The sequence below is a fragment of the Filicampus tigris genome, chromosome 6 (assembly GCF_054856515.1).
Source record: "Filicampus tigris isolate MCC_2025a chromosome 6, RoL_Ftig_1.0, whole genome shotgun sequence".
NCBI lineage: Eukaryota > Metazoa > Chordata > Actinopteri > Syngnathiformes > Syngnathidae > Filicampus > Filicampus tigris.
In genome coordinates this window covers 4399275-4422313 of record NC_141222.1, presented here as the reverse complement: position 1 = coordinate 4422313, position 23039 = coordinate 4399275, and the positions used below count along the sequence as shown (strand labels likewise).

General features: G+C 41.9%; 1 protein-coding gene across 28 annotated transcripts in view; it reads right to left on the bottom strand.

Moving 5' to 3' along the window:
* The window catches only part of rims1b (regulating synaptic membrane exocytosis 1b), a 106424-nt gene that overhangs the window by 42900 nt on the left and 40485 nt on the right, over nt 1-23039 (bottom strand). For 27 of the 28 annotated variants that reach the window (XM_086033309.1, XM_086033311.1, XM_086033322.1 and 24 more), the window contains 2 exons: nt 14318-14613; nt 4614-5437 (listed from right to left, as the gene is read on the bottom strand). In XM_086033309.1, the coding sequence (XP_085889435.1) occupies nt 4614-5437; nt 14318-14613 (1120 nt within the window). Of the gene's footprint in view, nt 1-4613; nt 5438-14317; nt 14614-15068; nt 15700-23039 lie in introns of those variants that run through there. The other variant, XM_086033335.1, reaches the window with a different exon arrangement.

Sequence of the window (23039 nt, the reverse complement as noted above, 5' to 3'; positions counted from 1 at the left end):
CAAAAAAATAAAAATCGCAGAGTTGAAGGTCTCTTTCAAATGAATTAAAAAATTGAATTCAAAAGCTGAAATTATCCATCTCACAAAACAAAAATGCTGTGAGCCGTCATTCTCTGGGCTTTCGTAGCGTGTATTCTTGACCTGAATTTAAAAACACAATGGAAAAAAGAGCACTATTTCTGAACAATGAAAATAAATATTTGCAAAATAACTGCCTGAATATTTATTTTACCAGGTTAGTGGGGCTTCTGCTCCTGAACCTCTGCGCACAGCGTCTGCAAATGAGGGCTGTAGGAAGACATTTTCATCTTTACGCAGGACTGTGCACTGCCGTCTTTAAAAAAATAAAATAAAAAAAAATAACGGATATTTTTTTGTGTGTAAGCTTTCATATCACCAGAGCTGGGCACTTGACCCTTTTTGCCCCTCCACCCTTGACCTGGGTACCCTTCCGGCCTCGACCCTCCGGCCTTATTCATAAACATTGTCGGCCCCTGAACCCGTCCACCCCCCCCCAAAAAAAGCGTTGTGCATGACACCGCCGGGGAGAAATGCTAACGGCAGAGGTTTATTTAAAGATCATTAGCTGGCTAATTTATTTTTGGCATGTTGAAAAGATGCCAAAATAAAAATGATTTTAAAGAGTGAAGAAAGCGGACAGGCGGCACGATGTTTGTCTGGTTAGCACGTCCGCCTCACAGTTCAGAGGTCGTGGGTTCGATCCCAGCTCCGGCCTCCCTGTGTGGAGTTTGCATGTTCTCCCCGTGCCTGTGTGGGTTTTCTCCAGGTACTCCGGTTTCCTCCCACATTCCAAAAACATGCATGATAAGTTGATTGGACACTCTAAATTGCCCCTAGGTGTGATTGTGAGTGTGGATGTTTGTCTCTGTGTGCCCTGCGATTGGCTGGCAACCGATTCAGGGTATCCCCCGCCTACTGCCCGAAGACAGCTGGGATAGGCTCCAGCACGCCCCGTGACCCTTGTGAGGATAAGCGGTATCGATAATGGATGGATGGATGGAAGAAAGCGGATATCCCTGTTTCAAACTGAAAACAATTTAAGTGACCCGCATGCGCAGAAGAAAAGACGCCACTCACGATGTCGTGTTTACAGAAGTAAATGTGGTGCATCATGTCGGGGCATTTCGACATTGGAGCGATTCGGTAGGAGGTAGGACAGTACAGTATTTTGGGGAAATTATGAGGCGAGGCCTTTCAATCTCATTTCATAGAGACGTCACTAAAGATGTCACGTCACAAAAATGAGCCGATCTGAACAGTGGCTGAATTACTATTATCACCATAAATGTCCACTTTATGCTTCATGTTTGAAGTGGGATTCAAGTCAAACAAAGTCAATACTGTTACTCAAAACAACTTTGCAGATTCGATCTCCCTGATGCCAGCATTTTACCTCTGCCCGCTCGGAGCCCATTTTGGGCTGAGGATGACATCAGTAATGTCAGATATATGCGACCTGGTGCTGTTGAGACATGTTTTGTCGCATTGCAAAAAATCTGATACCTATCAGATCTAGGACCACATATGAACGTGGCGAAAAACGTTGATTTCATACAAAGACGTAATATACGTTTTTGAGACAAATAACATACACTTTAATCGGACACTTATAATTCATTTTCCCAAGCCACGCATAGCCGCAAAATAACGCAAATAAAACAAAAATAAAAATGTACTTAAAGGGAAAGTCAACCCGAACATTTTTTACTAAGCTGAAATACGGCATTCCAATTAATATTGTGTTTGTGGAATATGAGTAATCCACTCATTTTTAGCCATCTCAGGGGCCGGCCATTTTGTCACTTCTGTCGACAAAAGATGACAAAGAAGTTGCTCAGGGCTCAGATAACGACCAATCACGGCACACCGGTTTTCTGAAGTTGAGCCATGATTGGTCGGTATATGAGCCCTGAGCAACTTCGATGTCATCGTCAGTCGACAGAAGTGACAAAATGGCCGGCCCCTGAGCTAGCTAAAAACGGGTGGATTTCTCCTATTCCACAAACATAATATTAATCAGAATGCCGTGTTTAGAGGAGTGGGCCTGCATCGAACATATTCTGGAAAAAAATATGTTTGGGTTGACTTTCGCTTTAAATAACGATTAAATATAAATGTATTGAAAATGATGAGTGAAAATCATACTCCAAAAAATGTTTTAAAAAACATTACCAAAACATGCATGGGTGTGTAAACAGGTAAGCATCACACCTGCTTTAAATTTACAATCAAAGGTTAACTTATGATGCACTGCACATGACAAAGAAAAAGTGATCTAAGCACATCCTTGTATTTTTTGATAGTGTAAAGTGGCCATGTTGGAGATTTGATAGCTATCGTGCTCGTTGTCTTCAGACAACTTCTTCGTATGTTTTACAATCACTGATGGTATCAGAAAGAATGATTTCTTATCTTTAGTTGAGCGATTTGAGCAACCGTAAACAGAACAGGTGTTCACCATTGTTATCAATACAAAACAGACTTAGAGACTATTTTGCCTCTCTTATGTAACACTCAAACGCCTGTCCTCAGAAATGGAAAGGGTCTATTCCCTGTTTTAAGGGTACAACATTATGCGGATATGAGAGTGGAAAAGAGTTAGCGTGAGAAGGTGCCCCAGCAGCGTTGGCGTTTTACATACAGGCCTAGTGTATTGGAGCAATTTGCATTACAATGACAGTGGTAGAAAGTCGTTGACGAAGTGTGACAGTGTGCAAGCAATGTTGTGGATAGCATAATGGCAATAAGAGTAACATGTCAGATCATCTGTGGAGGCTTTTAATCCATGCATCTTTTAAACAGCTTTACAGTGATGAGTCAAATAGGGCATACTCGATACAGCCTCCATGACTGCCATCAGAATGGGAGATGAAAAATTCAGTTTTACAGACTATTTGCTTTTAGCATTTGTTTAAATATTTTTCTCCCAAATAAATAAAAAGCATGTTGGAACAATAGTAATGTCACCTCTCTTGCATCCAGAATCACACCTAATTGTAACCTCACACTGTCATGATGTGTCAAATGTTTGACTGACTCATTAGTTTTACTTTTGATTTCCAAGACATTATTGATTTTCCTACCAGTAAACATATACGGAATACAACTAAAACCGTTACAAAACCAAAAAGTGGATTCTGTCCATTACATATACGGTACTGAAAATATAACTGTTTGATGTAAAAGTTCAGACAAATATAGATCACTATCGGCTTTGTGTTGCAAAATTAAAATCATTATTTGCATATCTAAAGGGTAGGCATACTTCATGTTTTCCATTTGGCAAAAAACACCAAACAGTAAATAGACAATCAGTTATTAATTTTTCTAAAGGTTTTACAAAATGGTTCGGTGTAGTTTTATTCCATACAATGCCTTACAACATATTGAAAGCAGGAGTAATCATATTTCTTGTTAGCAAAACACATTTGACCGAATTTATATCAAATCAGAGGTGAGAGTTACAGAAGAGGGTAAATGTTTGAGAAACGGGAGTGTTTAAAAAACAGGTAAGAATCACAGTCCACACCATCTACCCATTGCGAGCCCCTGAGTTATAGTATTCTGGATTAAAACATCTGAAATCTAACCCAACCATCACTAGTGAGAGAAGCAAGCTTTTGGAACACACTTATTCGATCTACCGCCTCCATAAAACTGATCCCCTATATGGTTCTTTCTAGCACAGTCAAACATATCTTACACAAGTGAGAGCAGGTGAATAAATTGGTAGCAAAAATTCGACAACATGCGACTGTCTTCACTTTAGCTTTTGCAACTGGCAGTTCGTAAAGCATTACATAGCAATAGAAACACTGACCTAATTCCATAAATCTGCTGGCTTAAATCACAGGGTCTCTCCAAATAAAGGAGTGCTGTCCGTAGAGCTGCAATAGCCACGCCACAGAGGTGTAAATGAGACCGTACCGCAATGTGCTGTGTGCAGGACCTATGCTGTGAGCATGTGGTTATTTTTTTCCCCAATATCCAGACGTACTGTACATACTATATATGTACATGCCGGGAGAGAAAATACAGGATTTGTCATTGTAATTCCACTGCACAAAAGTTTCACAACACTTTTTTAACCACTCAAAATGTGCAGGTTGCATCAGGAAGGGCATCAAGCATAAAAATTGTGCCAATAAAGAGTGACTTGTTGTGGTGATACCTGATTGGAAAATCCGAAAGTTGCAGCAACAACTTTACTCTGCTTAAAAAATTGTCTGTTTAAATACTGTAACTATAATGAGCCTTCAACTTCCTTGTCATGCCAGTGGCATACACAATGGGATACAGGCATAAGCTCAAAGTGCTTATGAAGATTATGGGAATTCAACAAATGAGACTTTTTTTTTTTTTGGTGAGGAGAGATTGCAAGATTATGGATAAGCGTGTGAGCTTGGTAAAAGCTGCTCCAACACAACACCGAGTTTCAGTGGCTATAAAACACGGCTAGAAATTGAGTGTTGTTATTGTCTTGTAAAAAAAACTAGAAAAGTCTGGAGGGACAAAAATGAAATGATAACTGTTAAATGAATTCTGATAAAATTAGATAAAACCAGTAGAGAGAGCTCATCTGTGTGACTGACCTTTCTCGCTGACGCTTTCCATGTCAACGTCCTCACAGCTGGTGTACTCAGGCGTGGAGCCGCCCTCCTCCTCTGAGCTGCTGATGGACATCTGCCTCTTGTTTACGCCGCGCTTGCTCTTGTACGAGCGTGAAGGGGGCGGCCGCAAAGACTCCGACTGTTCCGAACTTTGTGAGTCCTTCCTCAACAAGTTGTCCCCACCTTTGCCTCTTGCCGTGTGTGTTAAACCTGGCTCAAAGCAGCCCTTCTTATCTGGAGGCAACGGTCCCCCTGGCTCCCCCACGGTCCTTTCAACAGAGTAAGCTCGATAATTTTCTGATTGAGCTTTGCGATTTCCTCTCCTCGTCAGACGGTTTTCAGACACCTGCATTTCACAGCCTCCTCCTTCACCAGGCCCTAGTCCGACCTCGTTGATTGCAAGATCACTGTGTCTACGTTCGTGGCGGACCTTGGATACCTTGGCGTGCATGCGCATCTCCTGTTCCTCCTTTTGTGGTTTGATAGGGTACCGAGCAAGGTTGGGGTCACTACGATAACGGTTTTGGAACTCCTCCTCACGCCGTTGCCGCTCCCTCTGTTCATCATCGTCTGGCCGTCTCCGATTTCTTTCTAAGTGACCCAAGTTGTCCTCCCCATCATCATAGTCCTGAGAATGGATCTTTTCTAGCTTGTGACCATCTCTTGGCTGTCTCTCTCGTCGGTCCCCAGTGCCAACCCTCTCATCCAAAGATGACTGAGATGGTAACTTTCCAGCAGATCTCCGGCCAGTACCACGTCCCAGGCCTCCCTTACCATTCTGTTCATGGTACGAAACTGGCCTTTTTCTAGATGAAAAAAAGATAATTAGATAATACAGTAAGGTGCATAGACATAATGTACAATGTACATAATGTACAGTTTGATCAACATAAACATCAAACTCCTGAATTCAATTTTTCAGTGTGTCTTTAAACAGGATTGACGTGGCCCTACCAAGCAAATTTCCATTTGGCTTTAGAAACAAGGCAGGGATTTATTGAGAATTGAAAAATAATGGTGAAGTACCACAAGTCGAGTAAATTGGTGATGAATTAAATTACATTATACAGTAATTTCCACATTAAAAACTTTTAATACTGAAACCCAGTGGTGGACAGTCCATCAGTACCAACAGAAGGTCTGTCAGTTCGTCACTGATGAACTACCGGTATTGCTATCGGACTGATGACTGACAAAAACTTTGAAAGAGTGACGGAATGAGCACCGATGTAAGCGAATTTTGCCCCTCAACCAAACCGTCACTTACCCGAAAAGCAAAGGCGACCTTCGGTTTTGCCATTTTTTGGGGGCGGCACACGGCGCGTTAACCCGTCCCCACTACAGAAATTTAGACTGCAATGCATCATATCAGTAGCCTGTGGCTTTTGTAATGAAAGGTTGTCTGTCGCGGTGCATATTTAACTTGTTACAAAAGTTTCAACTTCTTTGTAGGTACAAAAGAAATTTCTGTAGTGTGGACAGATCTTTGGTATTCCAACTCGTGTTTGATCAAGTGAAGTAACACTGTTTAAATTGTTTCTCACTGTATTTCTCAACTTATATAGATCGTGGATAGAGATCTTAGCAGAGAAAAGAGCAGGAGTGTGCAAGATTTTAAAATCTTTTCTACACTTACAGTGGTACCTCTACTTATGAACGTCTCTTCATACGAAATTTTCAAGTTACGAAACGCCTCAACAGGAAAATATTGCCTCTTGTTACGAAAGAAATTTCAGGATATGAAAGGTAAAAATACAGTATGGGCTGCTACTCGCAGCTCCAGAGTTTCCTGAACGCAACATACTGATAGCTGCTCTGCCATTGGCTATTACCTAGCATCTTCCTGGCATCCCATTGGCTAAGAGGGACCTCTACCATATGTGTCTATGTGTGTAGATAGACAGGTAGATAGATATATATGTGATGGATATGTCTATGCAGCATCCTCGTCATTCGCCCCTCGGGCCATGAGGTGTTCCGCTAGTTTTACGTGAATTAGAAACGAAGAAAAGAAAAAAAGGAGAAATGTTTTTTTTTTGTCCGTACAAACAAAGCAAGAGATAATAGAAAAGTATGAAAAAGGGATGCGTTTGGTTGATCTCGCCAAAGAATATGACTGTAATGTATTGACAGCCGCCACGTTATTAAATCATTTTTTTACAAAACGCCAGGCAAAAACCACTTCTGAGATAGAACATGAAACAAAGAGGGCAAAATGCGATGAGGACAGCAATTAAAAGGTAAATGACCATCATTTTTATTATTTATTATTTGTTTTTTTTACATTATGCACAACTCTCATTTATTGTGCAATAATCTAATTGTAACATGTATTTGTTACATGTTTTGATGCATTTATAAAACATTTATGTCTGAATATTGGGGGACTTGGAATGGATTAGGGCATTTACATGGAAAACGCGTCTCTACTTACAAAATTTTCTACTTACGAAATTAATTGGTTCTGGGAGAAATTTAAGTAAAAGTACCACTGTAATTGGGAGCCCATGTAAAGCTTTTATGACTGGAGTAATATGTTTTGATCTCTTTGTTCTGATAAGAACCCAAGCTGCAGCGTTCTGAATAAGCTGCAGCTGTTTGATGCTCTTTTGAGGGAGAACAGGAAGAAGAATACTGTTACAATAATCAAGTCTACTGGAGATGAAAGCGTGGATAAGTTTCTCCAGGTCTGCTTGCAGCATGCAACCCTTCAGTCTGGATATATTTTTCAGTTGATAAAAGGCTGTTTTAGTGATTGACTTTATATGATTGCTGAAAGTCAGGTCTGAGTCTATGAGCACTCCAAGATTTCAGACTTGGTCTTTGGTTTCTAAAGACAGTGACTCCAGGTGTTTCCTAACAGCAATCCTCTTTTCTTTAGTGCCGAAAAAACAATTACCTCTGTTTTGCTTTGGTTTAGCTGAAGGAAATTTTGGTTAATTTGCTCAAGACAGTGACGTAATACGCTGATTGAATTGATGTAATTTGCGGACATTGATAGATATAGCTGTGTGTCATCTGCATAACTGTGATAACTGTGAGCCAACATTGGTGTTCTGAAGCATTTGACCCAAAGGTAACATATATAGAAGGGGCCCAAGGACTGACCCTTGAGGAACCCCACATGTCAAGGCCCTCTGATCCTCTAAGTAAGACCAAAACCATTTTAGGACTGTTCCATTTAATCCCACCCAAGTTTTCAACCTGTTCAACAGTATGTTATGATCAACTGTATCAAATGATGCACTGAGATCCAGTAAAAATAACTGAAACAACTCTCTCCTTTGCTTCCTCTGTTCATGTTTAGTGTGTTTACATACTATGTCACCAATTAGTACAGTGACTACTTGTCAGCCTTTGAATAGGCCAACTGACTGTTTACAAGTTAGAAGACACCTGTGCCACTGTGAGGACACACCTCTATGGTTGTACGTATGCCCCTATGGTTAAATTATTTTCATTTCATGGGTACCGTCATTTTTGTCCAGGCCTTTTTTAGGAGTTTGTTTTCAAAACAATTCCGTCTGATTTTTACTGCTTGATTTTCATAACATTTTTATTAATTATTAGTATTATTATTTTCTTTATTTTTTTACAGTGGGGTACCAACAAATGGTATCCAAGTGTGTACTTGAAATTATTGCTTGCTCTGTTTGTGCTCTGCCTTGTGTGTTAAAGTAGTAGTTAACACACAACACAGTAGTCTGAAAGTTTGCAATTACCTTAACATTTATGCAAATTTTGGGTGAATTATATTGGTTGTTTAAAAATGTTTATGTTTAAATAAATAATGTCTAATTCTTTTTTGTTTTTTTGTCACTTTTACAATAAAACACAACTGAGAATGACATATAAAAGCTTGAAGCAAGCACAGTTTGTCACTTTTTTAAAGTGAGCAAGCCAATCTTCTTTCTGTATCTCCAAGTGATTTCATACGATTGTCTATCATTTCTTGACAGCAAGCGAAGAATAACATGTACGAAAGAAACTTAAAAAAAAAGAAAAGTTATATATTAAATGTTTTCGCAGCATGCGGGGGTCATAAAACTACAACACTATTTTTTTTAATATGGTTTCTCTATATTGCAGATTATAACCTATTGCGGGTAAATCTAGAATATTTCCTCTGCAATTAACGGGGGTTAACTGTGTTGTTCAAAATTTACGGTGACTATACTATCTGTTAGTCAGAGCAAAATCAGCAAAAGTCCAGTGTAGTAGACAGTAGTGTTGTTGTCAAGACCACACAAACCGAGATCAAGAAATCATGGAGACTAGAGAGTAACAAGACAGAGACTATATATATATATATATTTTTTTTAAATCACAAACAAACCCAGAACAAAATATTTGTTGTCATTACTTTTGCAACAAAATTTAATTCTGCTGTTGCTTTTGAAATACTACAATGAAACAAATCGCAAATCTAAGCAAAGTTGTTTTTTAACTTCTTCTACAATTATGCAATCATACTCTTTTAAACTTGGTCATGAGCCATGAAAAATGTCAGGCCTGGCCTTGACCGGTCTTGATCAAAAATCCTGAGTCCACACTGTCTGAGACCGAGATAAGACCGAATAAAAATGCCTTCGATTCTGAGACGAGACCGAGATCGTTAAAAAGTGGTCTCAAGATCGGTCTCGAGGCCATAACTGATCTCAAGAAGTACAACACGATTAGACAACCAATTTTGAGATGGATTCTACCTTCCATGACCTTATCATGGTGTAGGGGTTTATGTGTCCCCGTAATCCTGGATGCTTGTTTGTGGTTTTAGGTCCTGGACGGGTCACCCATGGTAAAACTGGTCCTAGGATGGGGACCAGACAAAGCAAGGCTAAATAAAACAAAACATGATGTAGATGTAGTAACTTTGGAAGGCATTTTAGCCTACGGAAAGGGTCAGTGGTGCATCCCTCTGGATTCAGCCCTGGAGGTGGGGCTCGATGGCGAGCACCTGGTGGTCAGGCCTGCAACCAAGGTGTCCTGCCGAGCACAGCCCAAAGAGACAAAGTTGGTCACCCTTGACCACCTGTGGGAGCAGACAGCTGGGTGGTAGCCAAAAGCGGGGACCTTGGCGGTCAGAGCTGGGTGGTGCCCAAAGGCTTTCTGGAGCTGGCCCTTGGGACGTGGAATGTCACCTCTCTCTCAGAGAAGGAGCCTGAGATAAAATACGAGCGATACATACTGCGTCCTGATGAATGGCCTGTATGTTGGGGTTCCCCCCGTTGTACGAAAGGGTAGCCTCTCCCCTGACTGTTGCTTGTGCCTATGCATCAAACAATAGCAACCCTACATTTTTGGAGTCCTTAGAGGGGTGCTGGAAAGCACTCCTGCTGGATAGTCCCTCCTTCTACTGGGGAACATAAACACTAACGTGGGCAATGACAGTGAGATCTGGAAGGATGTGATCGACATCCTTCGACCAGAACCTGAGGTCTTCTGTTATTGGACTTTTGTGCTCATCATGGATTGTCCAGAAAAAACACCAGAGTTACACATAGGGGTGTCCTCATGTGCACTTTGGCACCAGGGCACCCTAGGCCGGAGTTCAACGACCGACTCTGTAGTCATGTCTTTAGAATTGAGACTCCCATGTTTGGAGACTCGAGTGAAAAGAGGAGAGGAGCTGTCAATCAATCACCACTTGGTGGTGTGTTGGCCCCAACAGTGGGGGAAGATGCTGGTCTGACCAGGTTCAAACGTATTGTGAGGGTCTGATGGAAACGTCAGGGAGGGTCCCTTGTCAAAAGGAGTTTCAAGTCTTAATTTTGACAGCAAATTTTAATTTAGTTTTAGTAAAAGCCCTTTGACTAAAATTTCATTTATTGTAATTGTTATAGTTTTAGTCTCATTTTAATTGACGAAAGACCATAAGAAAAAATGGCTCCCCCATCTCACATTCTCATCCTTTCACATAGTATCCCCACTTAAATGATTAAGATCACCAAACAAATGTAAATATCAGACAGTGACAAGTATGCCCACACATGCTTGGCGCCTCTCACCATGGCCAACTCCAGGGTGGAATAGAGTCCAACCCCTCTCAAGAGAATTGGTACCAGAACCCAACTTGTGTGTTCAGGCAAGTATATGTTTAGTCGGAACTTTCTCTACTTTGCACTCTTCCTGCAAGAGGGGTGGCAATCCATGTCCCATCAGCCAGCTTCTGTAGTCGGGCTTTGGGGATATACTAGTTCACCAACCAGCTTCTTAGCAGAGGAAAGCATGTGCACCATAAACACTGTGTATAGTGAGGATGGGTAACTGCTGACCTCGATTCAGTACATTGTGAGTCGATGGGGAAGATTCTTTGAAGATCTCCTCAATTCTTCCCGACAAACCTTCCTATGAGGAAGCAGAGTATGGGGACTCTGAGGCGGGCTCTCTTATTTCTGGGCTTAACATGGTAGAAGGTGGTGGTTAAAAAAGCTCATTGATGGCAGAGCCTCAGAGGTGGATGAGATCTGCCCAGAGTTCCTACAGGCTCTGGGAGTAAAGGGGCTGTCCTGGTTGACATGCCTTTGCAACATTGCATGGACATTGGATACAGTGCCTCTGGATTCATAGAACTGGGTGGGAGGGAGTGTGTGTTCCAACTACGGGGAGATCACACTCCTCAGCTTCCCCGTAAGGTCTATTTGAGCGTGCTGGAGCATGAGGACCCAGGTAGAAGTCGAATCACAGATGATTCAGGGGTATCCGTCTGGTTTTCATCCTGGCCGTGGAACAATGGACCAGCTCTATACCCTCAGCAGAGTCAATGGGAGTTCATCCAACCAGTGTACATGTGCTTTGTGGACTTGAAGGCATTCGTCAAGTGCTGTGGATGCTTCAAGAGTATTGGGTACCAGGGCCCCTAACGGGCTGTTTGGTCCCTGTACAATCAGTGTCAGAATTTGGGTCGCATTGCTAGCAGTAAGTCGGATTCCTTCCCAATGAGGGTTGGACTCTGCCAAGGCTGTCTTTTGTCACAGATTCTGTTCATAACATTTATGGACAGAATTTTTAGGTGCAGCTCAGGCATTGAAGGTTTCCAGTTTTGTGGCCTTAGTATTGTGTCTTTTCTTTTTGTGGATGATGTTTCCAGTGGGTTCATCGAGCCACTATTTTCAACTCTTGCTGGAGCAATTTGCAGCCAAGTGCAAAGCGGTTGGAATGAGAATCAGCACATCCAAATCTGAGGCCACTGTCCTCAGTCAGAAAAGGGTGGAGTGCTCGTTCCAGGTCGGGATGAGATCCTTCCCCAGGTGGATGCCGCAGTGATGCGGACTCTGATTTGTTTGTCTTGGTGAAGAAGGAGCCTGCCGTTATGGTTATTTCTCGATTTACCAGTCGATCTAAGTTCCCACCCTCACCTGTGGCCACGAGTTGTGGGCCATGACTAAAAGAACTAGATCCCCGATACACGCGGCTGAATGGGTTTCCTTACAGGATGTTCAGGCTCCCCTTTAGAAATTGGGTGAGAAGCTTGATCGTGCGGAGAGTCTCAGAGTAGAGACACTGCTCCTCCATATTGAGGAATCAGATCAGGTGGTATCAGGTTAGGATGACTCATAGACACCTCCTCGGTGAGGTGTCCCATGCATGTCACACCGGGAGGAGGCTGTGGGGACGACGTAGGACACACTGGAGATATTATGTCTCTTGGCTGGCCTGAGAATGCCTCAGAGTGACCAAATGTCACGACTGGCGACGCCAATTCAGTCATAAACGCCCCCCAGACGCTTAGAGACGGGTTACGACACTACGACGGTGGTCACTACACCGATCAGACGGCGCTTAAAGACGCTTCACGACCTCAGACGTTGGTTTGGTCTATCAGGGCCTTTTAATAGGAGAGTGACATTAAAAAAGAAAAGAGAGGACAGAGATAAAAATAAACAAGGCAGGAGTTGAACTGTAGGGAAAACAAACAAAACCAAGTATTTATAAATACTACACCGTCACATTGATAGGACAATATAGCAAGTGACATAACGGCAGCATGGCTCAGTGGTAGAGTGGTCGTTTTCCAACCCAGAGGTTGTGCGTTCAATCCCCAGCCATGGTAAATGAGGTACAGTGTGAAGCACTTTGAGTACCGAAGGCATAAAAACACTATACAAGTGCCCATTTACCATGACAGGACAGGGATAGGATAAAGGAAGAGAGCAGGACAAGGGGAGCGGACCCAGCTGTGCAATCTGAGCGTATTTGGAGTGGCTGTGTAAATCCTAAACACGTATGGCAGCTGAATGCAAGTGAGGGAACAGCCCAGGAAGTTTGCATGGCCATAAGTTGTATATAGTAATTAGGAAGTGCCCCCGTGCAAAACAACTGAGACTCATGGCATCCATTCTACAGATATATACAAAAGATTTGAGACCATCTCGCATGCATAATAACTACCTGGATAACCTGGAATTGCTTTCACTGCATAATGGGGAAGGAGGACATCACTGCACCCAACCCAGAGGGGAGGAGCTTGGGGCCCAACAGAGAGTGACTAGGCCAGCAGGACACCACCCACACCGAGGGTGGTCCACGAGCCCCACGAATCAAAACTGCCCACCAGGAGGAGAGCGCAGGGAACCACCCCCATCCCCCAGCCAGTAGAGAACACTACAGTAGCCAGCTTCTGTCCTAGCCAGGGGGTGAGCCAGCGACACGCGCCAGGAAGGCGGGCAGGTGTGACCAACAGGGGGAAAATAAGGAGGGGCTCATGAGAGGGCCCACCCACTGGGTACAGCCTGCCCAAAGAGCTTTTCCACTGGATAAGTGTAGAACCATATCTCACCCTGTTACTGTGACTGCCAGGTCCCTAACTGGCATCCATTGGTCCTACCCGTGTGGCCCCCATTGTGGTGTTGCTCATAAGCAAAGGTCTGATTAAAGGATGTCTCTAAAGATTATCCTGTGATGTGGGGTGTCATCAGAGTGACTTATTTTCTCCCAGAAATGTACGCAATCTGTGGAGTGTGGACCATAGACTATGTACAGTATCATGCACAATAATTGGAAATAAATACAGGCGTCAAGGGGTTACACTCTACAAAACAAAGAAAAAACACCTCAGCCTGCCACCTCAGCAGCCTCACCTCAAATTGCACTCCTAAAGCAATACACCGAATATATTTCCAAGGAACTGTCCACTGAAGATTTCACCATAGACATCTCCGGTGTCAATCACAAGTCTGCCTCTCACCAACCACAACAACTACTTCCTCCTTCACCAACTACATATGCACATTGACTTTCCACTAAAGGTCAGTTACAGTACGTACTACTGTGGTGCTTGTTGACATAATTCCTCCGTGTAACTAATAGTTTTGGGGTCTGATCGGGACTGGGTGTTTTTTTTTATGCATGGTGACTTCCTGTTTTTGGCGAAGCAATATCAATTTTTCAACACAACTGTTTTGTCAACTTTTCTCCGCCACCACGCGACAGTAATTTCTTTTTTATGACCTGAAATGGCAATTATAGATGGAAATTTAATGTGTTCCGATGTACGAACAATTTAGCCTACGCACAGGCTCTTGGAACCCATTGTGTTGATTGTACCTTTGGACTTCCTGTACCTATTTGCTGCATTTTGCTGTAATTGTTTTGCTTCAAAGATAAACATACTCAACAAGCAATTCCACACAACAACAGAATTCATATATATTTATAACACATATTGTAATTAGAATGCATCTTACTTTTCTCGAGGTGGTACACTTTGCGAGCGAGTACCAGGCATGGTGTCTGGAGCCTTAGTGGAAGTGCCACCAGCTTGTGTCCTGTGTGGCAGCTCGGTATTGCTGTTAGTTGTAGAGGTCGGGACTTGAGACTTGGAGCGGAGTAGCTTCCTATCTCCTTGGACCTCGCCCACCCTGGCCGGGTCATTCAAGGTGGAGCCCAGGCTCCCAGGATGCACCCCTGACTCTGAAAACCATTCTCCTGATTTGGTGAGAATCTCTTGCTGCTTACGGCACAGGTTGCATACCCACATTACCTGTAGGGATTAAAAGGACAAATGTGTTTGCCAGGCTAGTTCTGTAAAGTTCAATCAACATAATTATTTGCACAAGAGTGTTCAGTTATTTTGTTTTAGCTAATACACTCTAAATTAAAGTTACTGAATGAAGGGGTGAGGACAAGCATGGGAAAGAAGAGCTCTGTTTCTCTGATGTCATTGAAATATAGCACTGTCTTTCATGCAGTGAATGTAACTCATTCACATAAAGCATTTACTTATGATAATGTCAATATTGGTGATGTGACAAAATACAGTACATCTATTGAGGGAGTCTGTTGGTTTCATCTCAACTGACAGATGATTAATATTATGTTAGATATTCCTTTTTACTGTGATTCAGCCCTACTGCTGCACCACATACCATCACAAATGATGATTGATTTAATTCCTCATCCTCCAAATCAGACCCAGACGTAACATCACATACTCACATGGAAGCATTGTTACAGGATATCACCTCACTTCGACAGCACAAAAGCAGGATTCATCTCTCTCCGTATTTATAATCCAAACATTTATTTCTCAGAAACAAATCCAGAGCACCAGAGAAACAGGGTGATCTCGTGTATTCCACAGCAGAACCATAAATTAGAAACAGAGCACTGCTGTTAAATCAATCTGCAACCCGTTTGATGATGTTTCCCAATCGACAGTAGAATGGACTCGTAGCAGTCATCTTAGTAGTTAGCATCAATCTTGCCAGAGCACATTCATTCTGAATCCTGGGTGGCACATGTCCAGACTAATCTAAAATAAATCAGCTGGCAACTAGGCCCTCGGTGAACAAGCAGCCGACCGACCGCACACCACAGTCCCTCTCCCATGTCTTTCTCCACCTCTTTACGTCAGAAGAGAGGCTGCAGATTATCAGTGGCCAGTAATCCTTTCAGATCCTCACTATTTTCTAACTCATCATCAGATGACAATAAAAGCTTCCATTTCTCACTTTCACATACAGCCCCCATTTCAACCATGACAAAGAATGGAGATTAAACCCAAAGGCTTGCAATATGTATGTACGACTTTAAAAAAGATAAAAATACTGTTACTATAAAACAAAACAGTACCACATTATAATCTGAAAAAATAAACCCTGATCTGTCACAAAAAATGCTTTCATTTGAGAATCGACAGTAGATAAGACTCTAAAAAGGTCTCTTCCAGAGGATACAAAATCCCTTTTTTTCGTTGGACAGAATTACTTTTTTATTGAACCTTTTTGGCTTTGTATTTCAAAAACTGTCGGATAGTGTTTGCAAAATGATGTCCAAGAATGGTCCGAAAATTAAAATGTCACTGCAAAAATAATTACGCTTTTAATATACATTATGTCAGTTATTTTAATGATATGAAAAGAAGATGATCCATCAATTATATTCAGTTATCAAATGTCCCTTTGGCAGTGACAATCCGAACTGAACACTTTTACAACTCAACAACGGTATTTGTTGAGGTTTTTTTTGTTTTGTTTCTGGTTTTCAGAGTATTTCATGAATGATCTTGCGGATTATTTTCTTTTTCATATTTCACAGTTTTTTTTTTTCAACACACTGATTCTGTAGTTAGTTATGCTTTAAACCAGGGGTGGCCGCCAACCACTCAAAAGCAAAGAGCCACAATTTTAACCGTGTTACTGCAAAGAGCCACAGGATACACACAAGTAGCCATAAACTGCCCCATCGCGTCCTTTCACTCCCTATCTCTCTTTTGCATGTTTTGATGAACTCGCATTCATTGTATACCTTTGTAGTCCTTGAAATGTTCTAGCAAGTTGATATGAGCGCTTCATAAATTTTGGGAACAACTATACTTTTCTGCCTGACCTTTAAGTAAGCAACCTGTGTTTAAAAAGTTCATTCCTGGTTGATGTTTGAATGGAGGGAACTCAAGTGCCTCTGATTTGAAGCCTTGAAAGATTGTAATGATGCCCAGGCAGAATGGCTTGCCAGTACGTATTTGGTAGGCCAAGACTACTCAACTTTTTCCCCCTCCAAGTCAATTGTGTCAAAGCGTGTTATACACACACTTGGTACCTTGATTGACAAATGTAATCCGTTCCACCACCGCGTTCAAACAAGCCCTCGCACACACTGTACTTCCTCACTTTGATTTATTAATGTTATTGTTTATGTATAACCAGTGAAGGCTTTCATCACAAAAGGACACAACACAAATCAGTTTTGGTGGTGATTTGAGTGAGCAAAATAAAATGATTAATGGCAGGTTGACTTTCAAATAAAAATACATATACCTTTGTTCAACAATGACTACATCCTCATCCTCATCCTTCACACTGTAGTATCTGTACTTTGAGTGTGCGAAAGGTGGAGCCAACCTGGCCTGATGACGGACATGTGCATCAGTGGGTGAGAGTATTTCGATTAAACAGATGATCAATCTGTATTCATAGAGGATTGCAGGATCGGAGAAGATTTACTGTTAAAAGGCTGAAATGAGAGGATTTGGACAATTTAAAAAAAAAGTGCAACATAAACACTTTTCATGATAATTGTTGATAAATTTGATAAGCAATTAGCTGCCGATTAATAGCTGCACCTACTGTGTATGTATATATATATATATATATATATATATATATATATATACATGCGTATATATACATGCGTATATGTACATCCATATTTGCACTGCCTAATTTACCTGGCAACAGTTGAATAAGGGGAGTACTTTTTTTCCAGTTCTAGCACTAGTTGATCATTTTAAAATTCATGTAGCCTTGCAGGGAGAAATTTCCTGTGACTTACATGAGCCTGCTGCATTTTCTGAATGCTCTTCTCAGAATTAAATCTGTTGCTTAAAAATACCCACAGACCATCACCTTGTGGTAGGCCAGGGGTTGAGGACGCAGCCATTGCAAGGTTGGCACTGCAAAAATGTAGGAAAAGGGCAGAATATATACAGTATTTATCATCATTTGTAAGTCAGCATGCTATTAAATATTTTAATACGCTCACTCAAATCATCACCAAAGCTCATTTGTGGTGTGTCCTTTTATGATGAACGCCTTCACTGGTTATTCATAAATAATAACATAGTACAGAGCACTGAAGTCAACAGTTCACAGTGGGCATTTATTAGTAGCCTTATCATTGTTGTTACAGGTGTGCGATATGAACAAAAATTTATATTCCAACACATCAGGGGTGGCCAACCACTGAAAGCCAAAGGGCCATAATTTTGACTGTGTTGCTACAAAGAGCCACAGCATGCAAATAAGCATACATAAACTGCTCCATTGCGTCCTCTCACTCCCTAACACTCTTTTGCACAGCTGGGCAGTCCATCCCGGGGCCGGACCGGCCCGTCCATCCATCCCGGACGGACGCCCATTTTTGGGGGACTGGGAGGGTGACACTGGGTGACTGGGGGGTTAAAAATGGGGCGGACTAAGCAAGGCGGAGGTGGATTTGAGTCCCACTAATCTGCCCTGATGCGTGTGACATGGTCACAAGGCGGCCAAAGTTCTTCTCAACCGACTCAGCGAAATGGGCAAACGACAAAAATTGCCTCAGAACACTTCAAACGCGCCACTAGTTACCCAACTGCGCAGGAAATGTTTCACCAGGAAATACAGCGCTCACTGCATGTTCTCTTCTAGGGAGCCGCCTTCATGAATTGCCTGCACAACGCGTGTGTGCTTACCAGTTGTCACATTGCACATGCATATTCTGCCCTCTAGTGGTTCAACACATCTAATACCATGGATACTGCCACAGGAGTCAGCCATTTCACCTCACTGACAGAAACCCGACCAGCCTCTCTTGTATGTGTAATCCGAATCGTTTTGTTAACTAACTGTTCACGTTTAGTACCTTATCCCTTTGCTTGCAAAGTATGTACTTGTGTGGGACATCATTAGACCGTAAAAATCTCTACCAGCGTATACATTTAAACGACACGGGAGTGGAAGTCTTTGTTACCTCTTAAATAACCTTGCGTCATTTTGCAATTATTATCTCATAAAAAATGAAAACGTCTTAAGTTAAAACGCAAAGTTTTTGCAAAAAAACGCAATAGTTTTGCGGAATGCAAGGATGGAAGCGCTTTAGAAGGACGAGGTCGGGGGGCGGCGATGATTTTTATGAATAAGGATGGAGGGAAGAGAACGGAAGGGTACCCATGTCGCAGACGGAGGACGGACCGGCAAAAAATGGTCAAGTGCCCAGCTCTGCTTATTCATAGCGTTAGAAATGTGATACTGCCTACTGACAGTGATTCCTTTACTTATCAAGTCAAAAACACAGGAACACTCTGAATCAAGGCAACAGGAATAGAAAAAGCCAAGTAACAATAAATAAAAGAATCACCTTGTTAGTTTCTTTTTCTGTACATACTGAGATGCTCATTTGGAGCGTTATAAGCCTGAGACTTTCCTGTGATTAAGGGCTATATAAATAAATTTGACTTGACTTGAGGCGGCACGGTGGCCGACTGGTTAGCACGTCCGCCTCCCAGTTCAGAGGTTGTGGGTTCGATCCCACAACCTCTGTTGTTCTCCCCGTGCCTGCGTGGGTTTTCTCCGGGTACTCCGGTTTCCTCCCACATTCCAAAAACATGCATGGTAGGTTGATTGGACTCTCTAAATTGCCCATAGGTGTGATTGTGAGTGCGGATGTTTGTCTCTATGTGCCCTGCAACCAATTCAGGGTGTCCCCCGCCTACTGCCCGAAGACAGCTGGGACAGGCTCCAGCACGCCCCGCGACCCTTGTGAAGATAAGCGGTATCGATAATGGATGGATGGACTTGACTTGACTTGTTATCTCTGATGTATTGTCCAAGGCAAAGGGGGGAAGTTGGGCGATGCGGAGGTCTCAACAATGGGCACCACTCCCCACCAGACGACAGCACGTCATTGTGACATGTCAGCCGTCTGGCTTGAATATTGATTGCGAAGCCACGCTAATGTAGGAGTAGCCCGGGACACACCTGGGGCTTCTAAATGCATTAAAGTGTCCATAATCAATGTGTGCTTCAATTCACATTAGTTCTCCTTATTTAATTTATGTTTTTGATTGCAAGATCACTAAATGTACTGAATGTACTGTAGCTACAAGCGTACACGGCTGGCTTTTGTTTGCATAGCTCGCGGGAGAAAAGTCAGGTGCGCCAGTCAGCCAATCATCAGTGTATTTTTTCACATTATCATGTGAGTTATGCAGCCAATCGGGTGCCTGAATTGTGAGTACAAGAACCCGATTGGCTGCGTAAGCCAAACACAGAAGTGAAGTGGTGAAATGCCACACTGGCAAGCAAAAATACATTTTAACAGGTACTGCTCATTATTTTGCAACGTAAAACAAAACCAGGACGATAGTAAGGAGCTTTTAACACCATTCCGTGCTCCCCACCCCTCACCACACAACATACACAACGGATGGGGTTGACGGCGCGCTGCGCCCAACTAAGCTCATTTTCGAAAAGGGCTTCAGGGAGCCACATGAAACCGGCCAAAGAGCCGCGTGTGGCTCGCGGAGGTGTGTTGACCAGACCTGTAATACATGTAATTTTATATAGCTGATATGCAGTCGTACAGAATCAGAGAAACTATATAAATAAAATATTTCCAAAAATATTAACATTCCAAAAAACAGAAGCTAAAAAATATTCAAAAAACAACCGCCCAGAATAAAACTCTTCCTTTTTTTCTTTTTCAAGTGAATGCAGTATGCTTCCATTCATTTCAATGTGTTTGTTGTTTCAACACTTAACATGCAACATGAAACAGATTTTAAACCTGCATATACATATAATCCTTTGGTTGGCTGATCCTTAGCGCTTTTTTCCTTGATGTTGGATGAATTCAACTGTTGTTGCAATGTCGACTACGGCCCACAGTAGCCGTGTTGGAATAATCAAAAGGGCGATAACTAGGCAATGTCTGACGTCGTGTCTTTGGAAGACTTTACAATACACTTCAATCGGACTCTTATAATTTATTTTCCGAAGCCACGCAGAGGACGAAAGAGCTGCCTGCGGCTCCGGAGCCGCGGCTTGCCGATCCTTTGCCCTAGATAATGTCCAATATTGGGTGGCGATGCGCATTTAGGTTTGCATCTGACTAGTCAAATTCAGACAAAAGCATACAATGCCATAAGAAAATTATTGCATGTCTTTGCGATAGGCATTACATAGGCCATCATCGCGATATTGATATTTCTTCATTATATTGTGCAGCCCCAGTCGGTGGGTATGTGCGTGACTTCTCTGATCAACAAAAAACACAATTGATTTATGACCTTGTTAAATGCAACCAGTGAGGAACAAGCTTGCTTGTCAACAAATAATTTACAGTCGTTAAACTTCTATTTGAAGTGAAGTAGTTTGGACGTGTCACAATTCCTAACCTGTCTGTTGCTCACTCAGCTCTTATGCCGTTCAGTGAGGCAACGGCTTATCCTGAGTGTTTTCACATTTTTTGTGTCTCCTTGTTGCTCCAAAAAATGTACGTTCTGCATACTGCCTGTGCACAGGCAGGGCCTCTGTGTGTGTGTGTGTGTCTCTTACTGCCACTCTGACCACTACCCACCTTAAAAAACAAAACATAACATTGTGTGACAAAGTTAAACTATTACTGATCCATTTGACAAGATATAACTTTGGATTATTTGGTCACTATGGCTAGGTGCACACCGCCGGACTGAGTGCTTAATTCAGATTTTTTGGTTAAAATCTTTTTTTGGTGTAAGCATTCATATTACATTATAAATACAACCTTGGTCTGTCTGGTGTGAGAACATATGTGTCCCCAAAGTGACCCGCATGCGCAGAATTAGAGGCAACGTCACTCACGACGTAGTGTTTACGGAAGTAAATGTGGTCAAAGCGCGTCGGGGCATTTTTACAATGGAGCGATTCGGTAGGAGGTAGAAATACAGTATTTGGGGGTAATGATGAGGCGAGGTTTTTCGATCTCATTTCATGGAGACATCACTAAAGGTGACATCACGTCATTGCCGCACAAAAAAAAAAAAAAAAAAAAAAAAAGAACCGAACTGCGTGGCTGAATTACTACTATCACCATAAATGTCCACTTTGTGCTCCATGTTTCAAGTAGGATTAGTTTAGTCAAATATAAAGTCATGTTTCAAGTAGGATTAGTTTAGTCAAATATAAAGTCCATACTGTTACTCAAAACAACTTTGCAGATTCGATCACCCTGTTGCCAGCACTATCCCTTCACATCAATGTCGGATATATGTTACCAGGCCATTCAGACTACGGTCACATTGCAAAAATTCTGAAACTTATCTGATTTAGCAACACATATGAAAGTGGCTCAGGTCGCATTAGAAAAAATTGGAATTGAGCCATTCAGACCGTCATAAAAAAAAATCAGATACAGGTCACATATGGGCAAAAAATTCCAATCGGGGTCGCATTTGTCTATGGTCTGAACCTATGATATGATCTTTATAATTTCAGAAAATTAAGGAAATCAAACAAATGAAACCCTTGATCTGTTCTGGCTGTAAATCTACCAAAGTTAAAAAAAAGATTCACAACACAGAGAGAATATCTATGAAGCAAGCAGAAAAAGCAAAGCTCAAATCATCACCATGTGTTTTAATGAACGAAATTAGAGATACTAATTTTCAGCCCAAGAGCACAATTTGTTAACATACAAAAAAAATTAGCTGTCATTATTAATGGCTTTTGACAGTCAAGGAGTCACTTTTCTACCTTTAAATTATGTCAGGCTCTTGATCTTAATTAAGTACTGTAATTAACTGTACTGTACTGCACTGTATTCTTCAAGTGCAGCAGTTAAAAGACTAAAAGAGTTGAATGAAGGTTCAAGGTACATACGATTAATGGCATTTGCATTGCTAATATCACAATATAATGACATACAATTTACTAATCGAAATGTACATGATTATGAGGTGGTCGTCTGATGTGCATGCGAGAGTAGGACATCTGGTGCCATCAACTTCTCACGCTACACATTATGAGCTTGGACATGAGAGAGAGAGAGAGAGAGAGAGAGACAGGGAGCAGATTGTCAGTGTACAATGTTAGTGCTAAAGGCCCCTAGTGGAAATACGAACTTGTTTCTCTGCTCAAGCAAAATCACATCGTGGAGTGCAGTCGGGCTAGTAAACAAATAACTCAACCGAGCATCCCTGAAGCACCCCCTTGTTTCTCTCCATAACAGAAGAAAAGAAGCCAGTACATTACTGCTAGTATTACATATTGTAGCAGGTAAACTTTAAACAATAGTGCACAATTTCAGATTTTTTTTTTTCAAGATTACCTTTTACCTTTTATCATGACAGAACAATGTAATTGTAATGGGAGGTCCCACAAAATAACTGCTATTTTAGCCATTATACAGTAATTTCCCTTTTTAATCTTGGTTCATGATTCTATTATAATAAAG